Source organism: Canis lupus, chromosome 22 (assembly GCF_011100685.1).
Source record: "Canis lupus familiaris isolate Mischka breed German Shepherd chromosome 22, alternate assembly UU_Cfam_GSD_1.0, whole genome shotgun sequence".
NCBI classification, from domain to species: domain Eukaryota; kingdom Metazoa; phylum Chordata; class Mammalia; order Carnivora; family Canidae; genus Canis; species Canis lupus.
In genome coordinates, this window is record NC_049243.1 from 50,377,055 (window position 1) to 50,396,158 (window position 19,104).

At 35.7% G+C, this 19,104-nt stretch overlaps 1 protein-coding gene across 5 annotated transcripts in view; it reads left to right on the forward strand.

The window, feature by feature from the left end:
* PCCA (propionyl-CoA carboxylase subunit alpha) overlaps positions 1 to 19,104 on the forward strand; it is a 462,758-nt gene that overhangs the window by 249,304 nt on the left and 194,350 nt on the right. For all 5 annotated transcript variants that reach the window (XM_038569960.1, XM_038569959.1, XM_038569962.1 and 2 more), the window contains 3 exons: positions 1,673 to 1,747; positions 5,934 to 6,002; positions 7,523 to 7,598. In XM_038569960.1, coding sequence (XP_038425888.1) covers positions 1,673 to 1,747; positions 5,934 to 6,002; positions 7,523 to 7,598 — 220 coding nt within the window. The remainder of the gene's footprint in view (positions 1 to 1,672; positions 1,748 to 5,933; positions 6,003 to 7,522; positions 7,599 to 19,104) is intronic.

Consider the following 19,104-nt stretch of genomic DNA (forward strand, 5'->3'; position numbering starts at 1 on the left):
GAGAGGAAGGATGGTGATTGTGTCCCCAAGTCATGGGACCAGGTAGAGCTAAACAGAAGGTAAAGTTAGGATTTCATAACCAGTGTCGAGTGTATGCTTATGTAATACAGAATTCAACATGAACAAAAATTGGACATTTTTTTTTCAAAGATTAAGTGCCTCTCTCTCCTCTCTCTTTTTTTTTTTTAATTTTTTTTATTTATTTATGACAGTCACACACACACACAGAGAGAGAGAGAAAGAGAGAGAGAGAGAGAGAGAGAGAGAGAGAGAGAGGCAGAGACTCAGGCAGAGGGAGAAGCAGGCTCCATGCACTGGGAGCCCGACGTGGGATTCGATCCCGGGTCTCCAGGATCGCACCCTGGGCCAAAGGCAGGCTCCAAACTGCTGCGCCACCCAGGGATCCCAAATTAGACAATTTTGATGTAATTCAAGTTAGTGTTAAAAGATTGAGTTAAATTAAGTTCCATGTTTTTTTGTTTTTGTTTTTTTGTTTTTTGTTTTTTTTTTTTGGATGGGAAAAATAGCTACCAGTCAGTTTAAGGGGAAACAAAGCATTCGTTAATTTTTCCTGCTTTTGTTAAATATTCAATATGCTTGAATGGACCATGGTTTTCGTTTTGTTTGCTTGTTTTCAAATCATATTTGAAATAAACAGAAGCATTTATTTCTGTGTTTTTGTTTGTTTTGTGCTTTTTTTTTTTAGAGCCTATCCTGAGTACACATGAGTTGTTAATTTGATACTTAAATTTTTTGCTAGTTTATTTTCTAATAATTTTATCTCTTAGGCTTATATGAAAGTAGGAATTAAAATTTAAATTGCAAAGCTTTCATTCATAATTTTAATCATGGATTTTACTCCTAAAGTATCAGTCTGTTACTTTTATACTATTTTATAACTATATTAATCAGATAATAAAGCAGTTAACATCTGAAAATGCTTTTTTTGAATGACTAAAACAATTCAAAAAAATAAACAATTCAAGGAAACATTTATACTATCTTTTACTTTTGACATTTTAAGTTTGTCGAAACAAAAAGTAAATTAAAAATACCTGTTTAAGAATACTGGAAGTTGTTTTGAAATGTTTTAAGGATCTTAAGAATATACTTGGCTTGGTTAATTTTGCTTTTTATTATATTTTAAGTGGTATTGTTATGACACTGAACTTATTTAGTATTTATTCTGATGATCTAAGATATTTACAAATAGAGCACATATCTAATAGCACATAAAGTTTCTTTCAGGTCTTTATTTGAAGAGCCACAATTCTCCAATTTTACCATATGTGTACTGTTTTTTGAGAGTAAGAAAAATATCTTTAGTGCACTACAGTTGTTCAGAACTTGAGGATGTTTTGATGTAGCGCCTAGGTTATTTTATTTTTGTTCAAGGCATTCTAAGAAGATTTATAAAATGTTGGAATTTTACCAATTTCAATAAAGTATGACTAAGGTCAGGCTAAATTCTGCTTACAGTTCTGTTTGATTTTTAAATACTTTTCTAAGTAGTCTAGAGTGAGTATACAACAATAATTTCTGAAATATGTGATTTGGTAAATATTGTATGTTGAAAATAGATCTATAAATGCTTCTTCATTGTATAAATATTTGACCTTAGTTTGCTGATTTATATTTCAAAGACTGTGCTTCCTTTCCTTTGAACTTCCAGGACCCCTACAAGTCTTTTGGTTTACCATCCATTGGGAGATTGTCTCAGTACCAAGAACCGATACATCTACCTGGTGTAAGTCATTAAGCTGTAATACCAAGTGAGGGGTTAAAACCTTGATTTATGTCATACTTTTATGTTATGCATATCAACACTAAAGGGTGTAAATTGAAGGACAAGCTAAATTCCTGGGGAATGACAGGTTTTTGGTTTTGTTTAATATTTTGTACTTTGTGATATGTAGGAAAGTCAGAATTTACTCAATAGGGGGAGTCCAGAGACATCTGACTTGTAAATAAATAATAGTTTACAATGTTCCCAATTCTTTTGAAAATTCTAATGAAAAAGATCACAGAATTCTAAGAATGGGAAATGATTTTACTGTATTACACTTAAATCTTTTCAGTAAATCTAACCCAGAGTCCCTGTATAGTCAGATGTTAAAAATTCAAGTGCAAAGTCAGCCCCTTAATTGAAACGGATTAAGGAAAACAAAGTGCCTCATTCTATCAAGTGTCGTGGACTTTAAGAAGTACATATTTCCACCAGTTAAAGAAAAGTGATCACTGTCCACTTAGTTCATAGTTCTTCTGTATTTAATAGCTGTTCTTTAAATAGTTTTTACTGCACAAAAGAACAAGGACATACCCTTTTTCTTAATCAAGGTAATAAGTGCATATATATATGACATTATGTTAACTAGTGGATGACAAGGCTGTACCATCTGTGAATATGATTATTCAGTTTGATTACTGGCATGAAGATGATGAAAGATTATAGGAAGAATTCTAAATTTGAAGATGTTATTGGATATATGATTTATTTCACTTTTTAAATTGTTTTTGCCCATATGCATTCTGAAGAGACTTGACCCTTTCTAGGCTGGGATACCGCATGCTGTGTTCAAAGCCTGAAGGCAGAAAAAAGATTGTAAAGATTTAACAGGCATTATGTGACGTTAAATAGCAGATGAGAAAACAAGTGTCATAGGGACATATCTAAACATTTTTTTAATCAAACAAAAAAGTATTAAATAAGAATTCATAATGATTACTCTAGTTGTTAGAAGTTTTCACCATGTTGTAATAGCTAACAGGATGTCAAATATTTTGCCCTCGCAAGTTTTTGCAATTTGCAATTTTCAAACGTGAGACCTGTTGAAAGTACAAGTGATAATGGACAAACTATACCCCCTACAGTCTTTGTCCCACCAAATCTTTCTTCAATTAATGCTGCAGCAGGAGTTTTATGTAATAACATTTGTGGTTGTGAGCCATCCACAGAAAGAAAAAACAATTAAAATGCCTTAAATGTTCTGCTTACTGCTGTTATTTGCTTGTGTGAATGTTGCATGTCAGCTAAATGGACCAAGGAATAGATAAAGTGATTGGGTGCGGGAGAGTGCACACCAAGCTTTGTCTATCATTATTGCTGGGAGCAATCAAATTGATGTCAGCAGGACAGTAGATGCGTTGACAGCTGTAATTATGTATCTCCATGGTGATCACTTTTGGCCTGTCATGGAGGCCCACGAGTCCCCTCCCTTGGAAGCATTTAATCAGATTGGGCTGTCACTTGTCAGGTAGACATGGCGGGCTGGGAGTTGGACTGAGGGGGAGAGGCGAATAGAGCATGAAGGGTGGGAGATGGCTGATAGTTTCACACGGTCCACTGTTGATAAAGAAGAAAGACATTTAAATTATGCCAGAGGTTTCTGAGCAATGGCTTGATATCCTCATACACAGGTGCCTGGGTGGTAATGGTGGTGGTGGTTTTTCCTCCTTGCCTCTTTAACTAGATCAGTCAGTTTTAACTTGGGAAACTCTTTTTGGCTATTACTGTTTTTGGTCACAAGATACATACTTGAGGGTTAATTTACAGGCTGTACTTCTCACATGCTTCCTTAAGCCTAAAATTTACTTATATGGTATAGATGAAGATTTTTTAAAATCTTTGATTACCACATTTTATCAATTTGTTATTTTCAGACTGCAATTTTGTTCTCAGAAATTTGGTTACATTTCCATTTGACTTTATTCTTAAAGCGTTTTGTGCAAAAGCTAAAATGTATTCTTTTATGTAGCCTTTGTTTCCATAAAGAAGTGGCGACTTATTTTGACTTTTAATTCATTGTTTAAAAAAAGCCAATGAGTATTTGAAATGAGCTACATAAGCAGGAAATTATAAGTCATAGTCTTCATGCTTTGTTACAGTTTTAAATTGGAAATGTTGATTTACTAATGAAATGTATTTGATTAGAGATGTATGTTGATTATGTATAATACATCCTGATTTTATCCTATGTATTTTTAAATTAAAATGACATACCTTCTATGACCATAATTTTAGTAGATGACATAGTTATATTTAAGAACCCTAGGCAACTTAAATTTTAGGATGGTGGTGTTCAAGGTAACTAAAATTTTGAATTATAAACTATAGAAGAATGTAATAAATAATCTTTATTGTCTATGCTATTTGACCAGTGAGTTAGACATCAGAGTTCCACACTAGCCTTGTAGCAGTTTATGTAGCAAATAAGATATATTTAAAGTCAAACATGTTAGAATTTGTACCAGTCTCAATTTGAAACATAGCTTTAGCAAGTGTGATCTGGTTTTAAATAATAATACATGGTGGTAAAATAAGCTCTTTAACTTTTTTACTAAAATTAAGAAAATGCAAGTTCAGAAGGCTCTTTTCTGTTATGTAAGTTGGTTGCCAGCTGCCATTTGGGAGCTCTTTAAATGTGAGGAGAGGGTAGATTATGGTTTTATTGCTTTCACAGCTGTCCCATTAATTCTTTTCTAGTTTTTATAAACACTGAATTTCATAGGACTGAAGTATGTTTCCAGAAAATAGAAAGCCATGATGTGTTTAAATGTGATGAGTGACTTTCATTTAAAATTAAGATTTTCATATATGAATGTGAATGTAAATACAAATATCCATACTTTTGTGTTTGCAAATAGAGAAATAAAAGCACTCTGGGTATGTTACAATGTTATCTTCTAAAACCTTACAAAGAGAATAATAGTAGTTTGATTTTTTTTTTAAGAGAACGAAACTATGCTTTATCTTTTGATGTCACCATATAATAAAGCCATCATCATACCCTCATGTGGATATTCTAGACAAGAGGTTCTACATGTGATCCCTTGATAATTGCCTAAATTAAAATATTAAAGGCCTAACAGCCGCTGTGTTGACCTTTTTCTGCCTTGCTGCAGACAGATGAGCTGCTGTTTATTAGGAAGCCTTCTTCCCACAGGTGAAGAGCTATGTGAGCCTCCGCTCTTCTCTTCCCAACCCTTTACAATGTTGGGCGTCAAAGTCCTGCTGTTCTAGCAGCTTCGATTAAATTCTCTATCTTCAAGATCCCTAGGACATGCTTGACGTCTTAAGTATTTTGATTAGCTTTTAAGTACTTCAGATTCCAAAACTTAGGCACAATAATTTAATAAATATTTCATCCTCAGGAACTGCTCATTTTTAAAGTTTTACATGGCTAACCTCTGTGCCTTACTGCTGGTATCAAACTGGGAGATGAAAACAAGAATCAGCGATGTACTAACTAACTTGTTGGCTGGTTAACAGCAATCAGGCTCTTCAAAAGAATATTTTGAACTTGTGCTATTTTTTTCCCCATGAAAATCACAAAATCAGAACTCTAATTGGGACTGTGTCCTTACAAAGCAAAGCTATGAGAAAAGCTGTGTAAACATTAAAGTCTCAGAGGACTAACAGTAACGGAGAAAAAACGCTATACAGTTGAGAGGGTAAGGCAAAAAAGGAAAGTGTTACAGACATGAAAGCCACAGGACCAGTGTTCCTGTAGAGCTGATGAGCAGAACTCCCGAGTCCTGCTGCATAGCTTGACTGTGGTCCTCCCTAGAGCTCTTGAAAGGGTACAGTGGGGAGTGTGCCTAGAAGGGGCATCATTCATGCCATGCTTCAGTTGGAAGACACCATCAAATAGCTACAAATGCATCCCAGGATAGTGATGTATAAAGTATTACTATTGTTACTTTTTGAGGTTTCTTAGTTCCTTTGTTTAGTGGAAGAACAAAAAATACTTTATACTACATACAAACAGATCAAGATAATTTGGTCTCTATATAGTTTAGATCATTTTTCTGTTTTCTGGAAGCTGAAATGTTACTTGAAATTAAATTATCCATCTGGTCCTTGGAAATTAAAATTGTTGTGAGAAAAATATCTTCACAATATGAAGTTACTTTCATTTCTTTCTTTTTTCCAGGTCCGGGTTGACAGCGGCATCCAGCCAGGAAGTGATATTAGCATCTATTATGATCCAATGATTTCAAAAGTTAGTTTGATTTCTTAATGGCTTTGTTCACTTTTCTTCTGAAGAGACAGTGGAAGTATTTAATTAAAAAAATCTGAAGTTGAGTTTTTCTCTGAATCATGCTATAATTGAACAAGTAATTATGCTTTGATGGAAAAGTGAAAAGGAGCAAATTTTCTTCCTCTTGAGACATTTCAATACTGTGTTACTTTGTAACATTCCCTAAGGGAGTCAGTAGTGGCTCTTCCCCAGTCAAATCCAATGATGATCTCTTTTCCCAACAGTAACAAAGATACCTAACCAGTGGCTCCAATGCAGCCCATGTAGTGAGGATGAATTAAGTTGTTATTTGTTCATTCCTGAAAATTGCCTGAGATGGAAGTGTGAATGGCAGGCCACATCATGGAGTCAGGGTGTTACGTCATGTTTTTTGGAGTACTCTTTACTATTTGTCTTCAATTTTATGAATCACTAATTATTTGTGGGGATTGCACAATAATTAAATCTTATGTAAGAGTATCTTTTTGCTCACCTGTCTTTTTGAAATTTGACTTTCTGGAATACAATGCTGCTTAAATTTTTAGATCTTTTAAGAGCTTTAGAATTGTAAGATTTCATATGTAAGCTTTCTTATGTACTTGAAGCAAGCAAACCATTTTTCTTTTTTCACTTAAGTTTTTACAGTAATGTTATTAAAATGAACTTCAGGTATTTTGTCAGAGAAGTGCAATTTTATTTAAAAATAAACCCCCCCCCCCAAAAAAAAATAAAACCCAAAAATATTATAGATTGATTTTAACAGATGTGGTTCCATTTTTGATTAGTACATTTCTGTTCAGAAATGTAGCCTGCAAATAAATTTTCAACCTGACTTGATACTGAGGAACTGATGAAGTGTACTAAAGTAATTGCAATTACAGATTGACCAATGTAATAACCAGGAAAATATTTTATGAGTAGTTAAGGTCTTATTAGCAAGCAAATTAGTAATAAAATGTTGCTTATTGCTTATATTTATTTGTCAGTTTGTTTAAGATTCCTATAAATAGTCACAAAATCATATAGAACAGAAAGACCCTTTTGATTTTCTAATCAAAATTAGATTTGCTTCTGTGCTGTGTTATGTGTAAAAGCTAGCTAAACAGAGTGTCAGACTTAGAAATGACATTCTTGTAAGGAGAGGAAAACCAAACCTTGCTTAATCCTTTACTATCTCAGATGTTCATATTCTATCTCAAATAATGTTCACATTTGATATCTTTCCTTTTTTTTTTTGATATTTTTTTGCTTGGTTATCTCAAGTAGCTCTTTTCTGTGATAGCGAAAGTAGGAGAAAAGTCTTAAAAAGCTTGATTTTCATATTGAGTTTTAAAAATATGAATTGTTGTGCTTTATATTATAAACTGAACCACTGTGAAGTTTCAAAAGATGTTCTGGGAAATCTGTTAGGAAGTATTCTGATTTTTATTAGGATGAATTGTGTGACTTTTAGATTGATAGGTACTATCTATGTAAATTGTTTTTTGTTTGTTTACTTTTAGCTGATCACATATGGTTCTGATAGAACTGAGGCACTGAAGAGAATGGAAGATGCACTGGATAACTATGTTATACGAGGTAAAAACACACATTTAGAGTCTTGTTATTCGTCATTGGACATGATGTCCAATTCTGGAAAACAGCTTGAAGATATGCTAGAGAATTCAGTAGAAAATATGCTTACTGTATATTTAGATAGAAATCAGAAAAAACTTGAACTAAACGACATACTAATTAAGAATAGGTATTTTTTCTTCTTTTTTGATTCATGAGCCTTCCTAGATGAGCACTTAGTATTTTACATACTGTATGGAAAATGGTTCTGTATTTTGAAGCTTTTTATTAACGAGCACAGAAAATTAACTATTTATTGTCTTTGTCCTTGTTGATTATATTTTGAAGTGTGAAATCTGAAAATGTATGGAGATATAAAATATAGTGACCTATAGTTGACTAATTTGAGAGTAGAGGGAATAGCTCTTTGTGCCTATAAGAGCAAATTATAAAATATCTTCTAGCAAATGCAATTTTGTTACCACACGTATATACAAGTCAGTTCTAATGCTAAACAAAGTGTGATCCTATAAGCCTTTAGAATGTAAAGCAATAACTGAATTAGAAACAACCCAGTTTATTTTTATATGTATATATAAAAGATTTTATTTTTAAGTAGTCTGTGTACCCAATGTGAGCTTGAATTTATAACCCCAAGATCAAGAGTTGCATGCTTCACCAATTGAGCCAGCCAGGTGCCCCACAGCCATTTTATTTAAATAATTGAAGCAAAGTTGTACTTACTCCCCTTAAGGAGTAAATTATGTTATAAATTGTATTAGCAACTTTTCATTAGTCGTGAAAAGATTTCATTTTAGTTTAACAAATTATCATCAACTTCAGAATAAACATTGAATTTAAAGTGTAAGATGTAAGTTCACTTTGAGTTATGAGTCAATAGTGTGGGTCTAAAAACATTCCATATGAAGGACTGCCCTGCATAGATTTTCTCTTTTCTCATGGCTTAGTAAAACAGTGAAGCCGGGAGGCTAAAGTTTCGAGGCTGAGGGGGTAGAACAGTGGGTGGAATATGATTACATAGTCTCCATCAAGCCCATACAGAGCTTTATGCAATTTCAGAAGGATTCCCTTCAAGTGGACACAGCCTGTAGGTCAGAAGGCTTGGCAAGATAAATTTGTTTGAAATAGAAAGTGCTCTGTTCTTAGGGTGCATCCAGCCCTAAGACAGCCCAGCTTAGTAATGGAGCATGTCAAACCCTTACTTGTACCCTTGACCCAGTGCCTTTGTGCAGTAAACAGTTCATATAACTGTACAGCAGTGGCTTAGGACAATTTAGTGAAATTTAAAAAAAAATTTTTTTTTTTTAAAGCAAGAGTGTGAGTGGTGGGGATTGGGGGGTTGGGTGGGCTGGGGGAAGAAGCAGAGGAGGAGGGAGAGAGAGTCCCAAGCAGGCTCTTTGCTGGGCTTGATCTAATGAGCCTGAGATCACCACCGGAGCCAAAATCAAGAGTCAGATGCCTAATTGGCTGAGCCATGCAGGGACCTTAGTGACTATTTTTACATATCTTCCTTTTCCTACTCATTTTCATCTAGTCATCTAGTCCTCACTTATTTCTCTTGTTAGATCTGGAGAAATTTCTTCCCTCTATTTCCTTTTATTTCTCTTCTTAACATTTGTTCACTAACAAGTAACAGTGATTGAATCTAATCTTATGTGCTAATGATTTACCATTGTCAGTGAAAGGAAAACAGAAGCTCTCAAATGAACTCAGATGTAATAAAAATCAGTTATATCAGTATCCAAAGCATATATACATTTGAAAAATCCCCTTTATATTCTTTCTAGTTCATTCTCTAGTTATTTTGTAGCCTTAGTTGTGGAGTATTTACTTTTTTTTTTCTTAAAGTCTGCCATGTTCCACCATAAGCGGCAAGTACATATTTTTTCTATATATTGGTTAAGTAGGCCTGGAGGTGTCTGTTTTCCTTAGAAATAATATTCCTCACATATTACTTTAGTGTGTGTTTGGAATAGACCTAATTTGGGTATGTGTTTGTCTCTGTATGTTTACATACACACATAGACATAAACAAAGCACTTAGGATATTATTCCCAGAGGCCTTTAAAGTATTTATAAGAGTTTTCTCTTGATTCTCCCCCCCTCCAGTATCTTTGTAATTTTTATTGTGGTTGAATTATTAGATTTTGGTTAATTTGAGTTTGGCTCTAATGAGCTTGAGTAGTAAATTCATGAATTTGAGTAAGAATATTTTGTCAAATCACATCTCTATTTAAGCTTTGATGTAACATAGTGGCATGGCATATGGGCAGTTTGTCAAAATACTAGTGTTGTATTCTACTCTGGCTTCTGAAAGGAATATTCTTTCATATTTATAGAATACACTTTCATATTTTATATTTAAATGAATGTTTACCACTTTACTTACTATATATATTTACTAGTTAAGACATTTTTATTTTACTTTTTCAAGATTTTATTCATTTATTTGAGATGGGTGGAAAGGGAGCACAACAGTCACCTGTAAGTCCTAAGGCAGTGCTCACATTACTTCCAAAGAATCAAATGCAGAGGTGAGGAAAGAAAAATATCCCCTCCCCCAGTGTATCCCTGGGAGGGGATACATTGCCCCCAGGCCTTTTATGTAATTTATCTTAATTAATTAATCTATTTATTTTTTCAGAAAAGCCAAATAAAACACTTTTATTGCAATAATAAAACTTGAAACTCATATGTAGTACTATTAGTTGGGGGTAGAGGGTAGGCAGCAGTAATTTCTCTTACCAAATCACTACACAGGACAGCAAAGTGGTGAGAGGGGGAGGAGGGAAAACCTAGGAAACTCTGAGATCAGCCAGGAGAGCCGAACATCAAAAACCAGGAGATACTGAAGCTGTGATGACCAGCATCATTTTCTCAAGACAACATTCAAGGGTTTGTCATGATGGCTGGGCTTTCATTGGGTATTGTGTGTTCAGGTGTTCTCAACCTAGAGAAGAGTTGAATGAATGGTACATTGCACTATGTTCTTCACCTAAATTGCTAAGCTTTTTCCCTCTGTCCCTTTCTTCCTTTTCCTTCCTCCTCCTCTTTGCTCTTCCTCCATTCTCTCCTTGTTTTTTTCCTTAACTATTAAAAAAAAAAACAGTTGCAGGACGTTATGACACACGACTCCTAAATATTTCAGTATGGATCTTAAGAGTAAGATTGTTTTCTACAAAACTACAATACTATTATGGCACTAAAGAAAATTAACAGGATCTCATAATATCATTTAGTACATAGTCCATATTCAAGTTTCCCTAGCTCTGCCAAGTGTGTGTTTTTTTTTTTTAAATCTCATTTTTTAATCTCCCAGTACAGTCAGAGTTTACACATTGCTTTTATTTGTGTCTCTTTATTATCTTGCTCCTTCTCTTTTTGGATTATGTATCATTAACTGTTCAGCAGATTCCAGGGCAGCTGACTTAGAATGTCTCACATTCCAGGTAGGAAGTTTCAGTTTTGGTCCGATCAAGGCACTTGGTAAATGAGGTAAAAAAATGGGGGGTGTGCAGTTGGAAAGCAATTTATTTTGAATTGGGAATTTTGAATATGGTGCAGCTAGTGAACCTTAGATGATTTCAGGGCTCTGGCACTAGATGGATAAAATAAGAGAAGAGATTATTTGAAATGAGATCCTTAAGAGCTGAGTAGTGAGGATGTTGCCTGAGTCATCCACACAAGGTGACAGCAGTTAGAATCAGAAGGAAGGCCATGAGTCAGGTGACAAATTCTGCAGCAAATAGTGGGTTGTGATGAGGATGTTCATAGATGACAGGGAATTGTAGGAGATTTTTTGACCAGATAAAATAAACCTTAAGGAAATAGAAGTTTCTCCAAAGATTAGAAGAGCTAATGTTCTAGAAGTGGCTGTGGATTTCAAGGAGGTATGTGAAAGTTGTTGGAAAAATGAGGTCTTTGAGGGCACTGAGGTTTTCAGGTGAGGCAAGGTTCTAGATGGAATGTTCCATAAAAATACTGACCCTTCACTAGACCTGGAGATGATCATGGAGCAGCAATCTCAGAAAATATTATAGAGCGCTTGGAAAAGAATTGCCTGAGGTGTTTTGGGGAGGTGGCAGTAGTTAGATGAGCTGATGTTCCAAGATGAGGGATGGCCAGAAAAGCTAATCCTTCTGGTGATAGATGCAGAGTCCCTGAAGTACCTGATAGGAAGGTGAGCCCTTGGGCTCAGAAAAGTGGTCTCAAAGGCATTGTGAAGGGGCTGGGTCTGTCCATTTCATCTCAGTAACCTCTGTCTCAATTTCCTTTTCTTTGGCTCTGCCAGCCCATGCTACTTCTGTGTATGTCATGGCCCAGGGTAATAGCTTTCTGAATGGGTTCTCTGTGGATACTCTGCACCTGCACTAATCCATTCTTCATTATGGACAGAGTAAATGTTAAAGTACAATCCCAGTGATCCTTTCCCTGCTTAACAACCTGTAATGTCTCCTGATTGTCTTCCTGTAACTCTATGGTCATTTGCACCACTTTGTCTTATCCCTTTCCCCCTTTGTGTTTCCTACTTCACTGTTTTCATTTCCTGGGATGGTCTGTCCTCTTCTTACCTGAGGGCATTCATAGTCAGGGTGAATAAAAAATATAGTGACCTAAGAAAGATACAGTTTAATTTCTCTGCCATGTCATAGTCTCAAAGGGAGATTGTCAAGGTCTGGTAGGGAGACTCTTAGATTCCCAGTGGATCATTTTCATTTGGGGGCCTCAAAGTGGCTGCTTTTATGCCTATCATCTAGCCTCAGCAGGAAGATGGCAGGGGGAGTTCATACCCATTTATTTTCAGGGCATAACCTAGAAAGCACTATTTAAAAAAAAAGATTTTATTTATTTATTCATGAGAGACACACTGAGAGAGGCAGAGACATAGGCAGAGGGAAAAGCAGGCTCCCTGCAGGGAGCCCAGTGTCCAACTCGATCCCTGAACTCCGAGATCATGCCCTGAGCCAAAGGCTCAACCGCTGAGCCACCCAGGTGTCCCAAGAAAGCACCCTTTATTTCTGCTCCTATTCTATTGGCATTTAATCATGTGATCTTACATAGCTGCTAGGAAAACGGGAAAAATGCAGTGGATATCAAGGGGTCCATAAACTAAGTTAAAAAGTAGTATTTCTCATATTAAAAAAGAAGAGATATTGGTGGATGACTAGGAGAAGTAAGAATATATACATGTATCTGCTCATTTGTGGAAATACATATACACACACAAGAGCAGAACTAATAAGATGGTGTACTTACAGGGCATAGAGGGAGGATAGGATGGAAATGTTTATGGGATAGGAAAGAAAACACATGGGATGAAAGAGAGAGACTTTATTTTACTTTTCGAATTCTGACATTAATATCTCAAAATTGTTAGCATTCTGGGGAGAAACTCAAAATGGAATACAAACAGAAACCAATGGATTGTACTGTATGAATAATCATGGTGATGGGGGTGGGAAGGAGAGAAAGAAAATAAAAACCTAGCCTTAAATAACTTCTAACCATATTTTGACTGGATACCCTCAAGCTAAGAACAATATGTATAAACAAACATTAAACTCTGGTTAATAGATTTGTTTTTCCTAGTTCATGGGTTAGTCGTTCTAAAACCAGTTTATGTATATTCTGGGATTGAGGAAATAAATACATGGATTGTGGATAAGATGAGCAACATTTCTCATTGTCAGAGAAAGAAGTTACAAATGTGGAAATAGATGAGGATACGTTGAACCCTGTGGTGTTGAGTTGAAACTGGAGGTATCAGTGTAAACTCATGATTTTTAACACAGATTAAAAAATAAGTGTATAAATATGTTACTGTGTGCATGTGTGTTTGTGGGTACCTACATACACCTATTCTGTAGCTCACAGTTTCTCTACTTTAGCACTATTGATATTTTGGGGTAGTTAATTTTTTTTGTTATGGTGGGGCTGTCCTTCACATTGTAAGATGTTTATTACCACCCTTGGCCTCTACTCACTAAATGACAGTAGCATCCTCTCAGTTGTGACAACCAACTATTTCCAGACATTGCCATATGTCATGAGGGAGGGGGGCAAATCATCCTCGATTGAGAACCACCAGCCTGCTGAGAGGTCATGGAAACATTGACACCCATAGCAACGAGCATACCAAGAACCCAGATCTTGTTTTTTAAATACCATTGTCTCATAAATGGAAACAGTACTCTGTGATAAAATGGCTGGTTTCTGGAAGAGTATAAGATGAGCCTGGAACATCTTGTATAAGAAAATTATCCAGTGCTCAGAGATGATGATCTGTCAAAAAGATACAGGAATCTGCTCTCAGGGGTTTCCCACTGGCCAATCTGGGAAAACTTCAGCAACAAAATAAACAATGTTAGCAATGGATTAAAGCCCAGGGAATAAGATGAGTCTGTGGATTCATACTGACCTAAATAGGTAAGAAAGATAAAAGAGGGAAGAGGCACAGCTCTTTCCTACAGTAGAATTTTAATTAATAAATGTAGAAAAATCCCCATTTGTGCCAAATTGTTTCGTAAGAATCATCAGGGACAGATGTTAAAGTTAGTGGGTGAAAATATGATGAGAAACAGGTATTTGCATAGTTTCATAGTATATCCCCAGGATACACTGATTAATTACAGTGTAATTAATAATTTTAATATAATATAATAATTTAAATATAATTGGGAAATATATAATTGGGAATATATATAGTGGGAAATATAATAATTTTAAAATGGATGGACCTAGCAGTTTCCCCAATGATCACAATTAACATCACTGGTAATGGGACATAGCAATATTACATGCCTCTTGAGGTATGATGCACCGACAAGAACACAAGAACATCGTTCTATGATGTTCTTCCCCAAGATGTGTAACGTGGGTATAATCATTGAGGAAACAGCAGAGAAACCAAATTTGAAGACAGTGTACAAAATAAATGGCTTGTACTCTTCAAAAGTGTCAAGGTCAAGAAACACAAAAGTGGATCAATTTACCTAGATCAAAGGAAACTAAGGATATATAGCAACTCAATGCAGGATTAATTCCTGGACCAGAAACTAATAGTCCAATGAGACAATTGGTGAAATTTGAATAAGATTTGCAGATTAGATAAAGATACTGTTATCAGTGTTAATTTTCAGATCTGGTCATTGTACTGTGATTACATGACTTATTTGTGTGCTTTTCCTAAAGTTACTTAGGTTTTAGGAAATACTGAAGTATGTAAAGTGCATCCTGTTTTCGACTTACTCCCAGATGTTTAAGGAAAAGAAGTCTGTGTATGTGTGTATGTATAAAGAGAAAAAAAAAGAATGATAAATACATATGTTAACAGATATTAACATTTGGTGAATCTGGGTGAGGGATTTTGATCATTCTTCATGCTATTTTTGTGAATTTTGTATAATTCTGAAATTATTCTAAAAAAGTTAAAAAAATAGGTGAAGAGGAGCATGTGCCTCCTCCCCCCAAAGCTGAGGAATTTTATTTAAGGAATAAAAACAGATGCATTTGTGATTAATATATTATTCATTTGATGACTTCTAAAGGGTAGGGGGCTTAAAGAAATTGTTTTGTAAAGAACAGAAAAGGAAGGACAATTCATACTGTCTTGTTGGATAACTGCTTAGTTCAAATAGTATTTTCTTCGTAAGCTGATTGTGAGCTTTTGTTAAAATAAAAAATCTTGAGAGCAAAAATGTAATTTGGTTAAAGTTAATTTCTGAGTCCCCATGAAATAAGCAGTGGCTTTTGGCCTCTGTTTGATCCTGGCAGTGTGTGCAGCTCATGTCTGGCCAGTGTTTTGGAAACAGCAGGTAGTCAGGAGAAAGCTGCTCCTAGGGGTCCTCTCTTCTGTGGCCTGGTCATGAATTCCCATACAGATGGGACCCTGTGAACTTTGGCTGAGGTCATTTTCAATTCCCTGTCTAAAACTCAGAGCCATAATTTCTATGAGTATGTGATTAATAATATCATTGAAGTTATAAACTACGCCTCAGAGTACTTTTACAACTGACTTCTTGTTTGAACAAGGATCAGTTTAAAGAGCATTGTCTTTCCTGGGACATGGAAAGAAAGTAAACTTTGTACAAAATGATAACTTTCAGATGTGTAGGATATCTCTTAACAGTTCCCTGATTTTTCCCATCTATCTGGTACTTGGAGCTTTTAGGAAAAGAAAATAGGTTTTTGATTATTCCTCCATTTGGCTTTAGAACTAATTGCTGTACAGTAGTCTTTGGAGCTGTCAGTAGAGGCACCTATAGTTTGGTTGTCTGCCATTAGCCACTGTTTGATCTTCTAGTTCTTTGGAAAGAGAAACAGATAATGATTGGATTTTGCATAGTAATATGTGATATTTTATTCAGAGAAGACTTAAAGAGAAAATGCTTTTGTGTAGTAATTTTATTCCTGAAACATCATTTAGCAAGATAAAAGTCTGTTTTCATGCTCTATTTACTATTCAAGTAGAAAGATTTTTTTGAAAGTCTGGGCTTCATTTGTGTGCTTGAATGGCTCTGCTCTTTGATATCCAAAATGTAAATTAATATTTGCTTATAATTCCTTTGACTTAGATTTTCTAAAATCACTCCTTTTTCAACTTTGAATATGTAATAAAAGTACAACAGATCATTTATCTTGTAAAACTACATACATTTTAATTTTTTGACGTTCTCAGTCACAAATAGATTACTGGGTAACAATCTTATTTTTGTTCAGATGATCATTATTTCTGAAATCTGTGTTGGAGCTTCCTGAAGAGTTTGATGCCAACTATTTTGGCATCAGCCTCAGACCTCAGAAGAACAAGAAAATTTATACTATAACTGGGCCTGAGAGTTAGATTACCTTTCTAAGTTATTTACTGTTAATACATAAACTTATAAATTGAAACATTCTGAAATATTAATTTGCACATACGAATACTCTTTTGGAAAAAAAAAAAAAAAAGAATACTCTTTTGGGGGCACCTGGGTGGCTCAGAGGTTGAGCGTCTGCCCTTGGCTCAGGTCATGATCCCGGGGTTCTGGGATCAAGTCCCACATTGGGCTCCCTGCTTCTCCGCCTACATCTCTGTCTCTCTCTTTCTGTCTCTCATGAATAAATAAATAAAATCTTTTTCCAAAAAAAAAAAAAATTTTTTTTTTTTTTTTGGAAATGAAAGTCCATCTGCACCTTGATTTTCTAATTTTTATCCTTTTCAGCTCTTTTGTTGGGATCTTACTTTTTCAAAACTTCAGTTACATAGGAATAAGTTACATACTGCTGGCTTTGTCTTGCGTTGCTGTCTCCTGCTCTGGACTCTACCATGTGGACAGTGGACATCTGCCTCCATGCTTTCTATGCTCTGGGTGGAATTGCATTCTAATTGGCCTGCTGTTCTGAACTCTTACCTCTCGGATACCATCAATCGTCTCTCTCAGGGGTCTCCAGTTTAACTTGTCCACAATGAATCAGATGTTTTCCTTTCAACCTGTTTCTTTTTTGTAAAGCAGCTTCTTCTGTCATTTAGTGTGCCAGAGCCAGAAGTGTGCATGTTTGTTGACTCGTCTCCCACATTCTGTTTTTTTTTTTTTTTTTTTTAAGTAAAAGATTTTATTTTTAAGCACTCTCTGCACCCAACGTGGGTCTCAAACCGACTGAGCCAGCCAGGCACCTGCATCTCCCCCATTCTTGACATCCACTAAGTCATCATGCCCTCTCTGTCTGGTAACTCTCTCTTTGTCTGTATTGCCCACACCCTTGCTGTGGTTGGAGGCCTTGCCCTTGTTCAGCAAGTCTCCTGAAGTTGTCAGCTAATGGGTTTTTCCATCTTCACAACCCCTCACCCTAGTCCCTTTTTCAGTAGCAGCCTGCATGATTCATGGGCACAAATCTAGTCGTACTTGCCCTGCTTCACTCATTCTGGTTGGCTCCAAGGAGAGGTAAAATCTTTGCAGGGCTTTCAGACCTGAACACCCTGTTGGATTTTTCAGGTCCACCATTCTCTCCTTTGCTCATGCTGTTTGGTCATGGTATCCTTCTTTCTGTTCTCTTCACAGAAATACCTGGTGGTATCCATTTGCTTTGACAACGCTGAGAATTTTTTTTTTTTAAGTATTTTACTTATTTAGAGGGTGAGCACCCACGTGTGCATGTGAGAAGAGGGGAAGGGGCAGAGGGGGGAAGGAGGGAGAAAGACCCATGCAGACTCAGCATCCTGAGTGTGGAGCCTCTATGGGGCTGATCCCAGGACTCTGAGTCATAACCTGAACCAAAACCAAGTGTCCTACATTGAACTGACTAAGCCGCCCAGCTGTCTCAACAACAGTGAGAATTCTTCAGTACTTTAAATTATTCCCTAATATTACCCATCTTTGTGTCCTTTTGTATCTTTCTTTATTTCTTCCCCCAACCAGGAAGATTTACCTTAAGTCACGGCTACTTTCCTCTTCCTGGAATGCCACATCATTTCCTATGCATAGAAATCTCCCTGGCAGGCCATACCCTTTTCTTCTTCAAAAGTGCTTTTTGTTTTGTCTGTTTGTAAAACATACAACAAAGGGATTCTGTTCCCTTTCGTAGCCTGACCTCTTTCAAGGAGTCTTTTATTTTAAATTCTTGCCTACTGAGTTTATCTTTGTAAAGATAAACTTTCTAAGCACTCATAGAACATTGCTTTCAATTGCTCTTCATTTTCATCTACTCAAATATCACCTATAATTTAGGCAGATGTCACATTTTTGCAATGATTTGTTAGGTACATTTGTGTCATCACAAGTTTCTTACACCTTTTTATACTTTCCTCATAGAAATATACATAAATAGAATAGCCCTTCTAACCATTAGTTGTTGAATATTGTCTAAGTTATTATCCACTGAACAAAGTTTGGATAACTGTTCATTTGTCCTGGGCATGTACTATGATAGACATTTATTAGGTTATTGTCTCTATGTGATAATGTCTTCCATGGAAATTTAGCTAAAGGGATGCATTAATATTTTCATTTGGAACTATCTCCGAATGTTTTGAGGTAGTTTGAATAGATTGAAAATTAAAAAAAAATTTTAGTTACATGGTATCTTCTGAGTCAGGAACAAAGATGTTCAGATTTTCGCACATGGCTTCTAGCATGGTCTAGTATGCAGAGATGCATAGAGCAATGCCTAGTTGGATATATTAAGTTGCATGGCTCAGAGATAGGAAATCCTATTAAAAGATATGCCTTTCTCTCCCATATATATATTAGAGTACAGGGTAACCTGCTGTAACAAAGATTCTTTTTATTTTTTTAATTTTTTTTAATTTTTATTTATTTATAATAGTCACAGAGAGAGAGAGAGAGAGAGAGAGAGAGAGAGGCAGAGACACAGACAGAGGGAGAAGCAGGCTCCATGCACCGGGAGCCCAATGTGGGATTCGATCCCGGGTCTCCAGGATCGCACCCTGGGCCAAAGGCAGGCGCCAAACCGCTGCACCACCCAGGGATCCCTGTAACAAAGATTCTTAAATACAGTGGTATAAATAAGA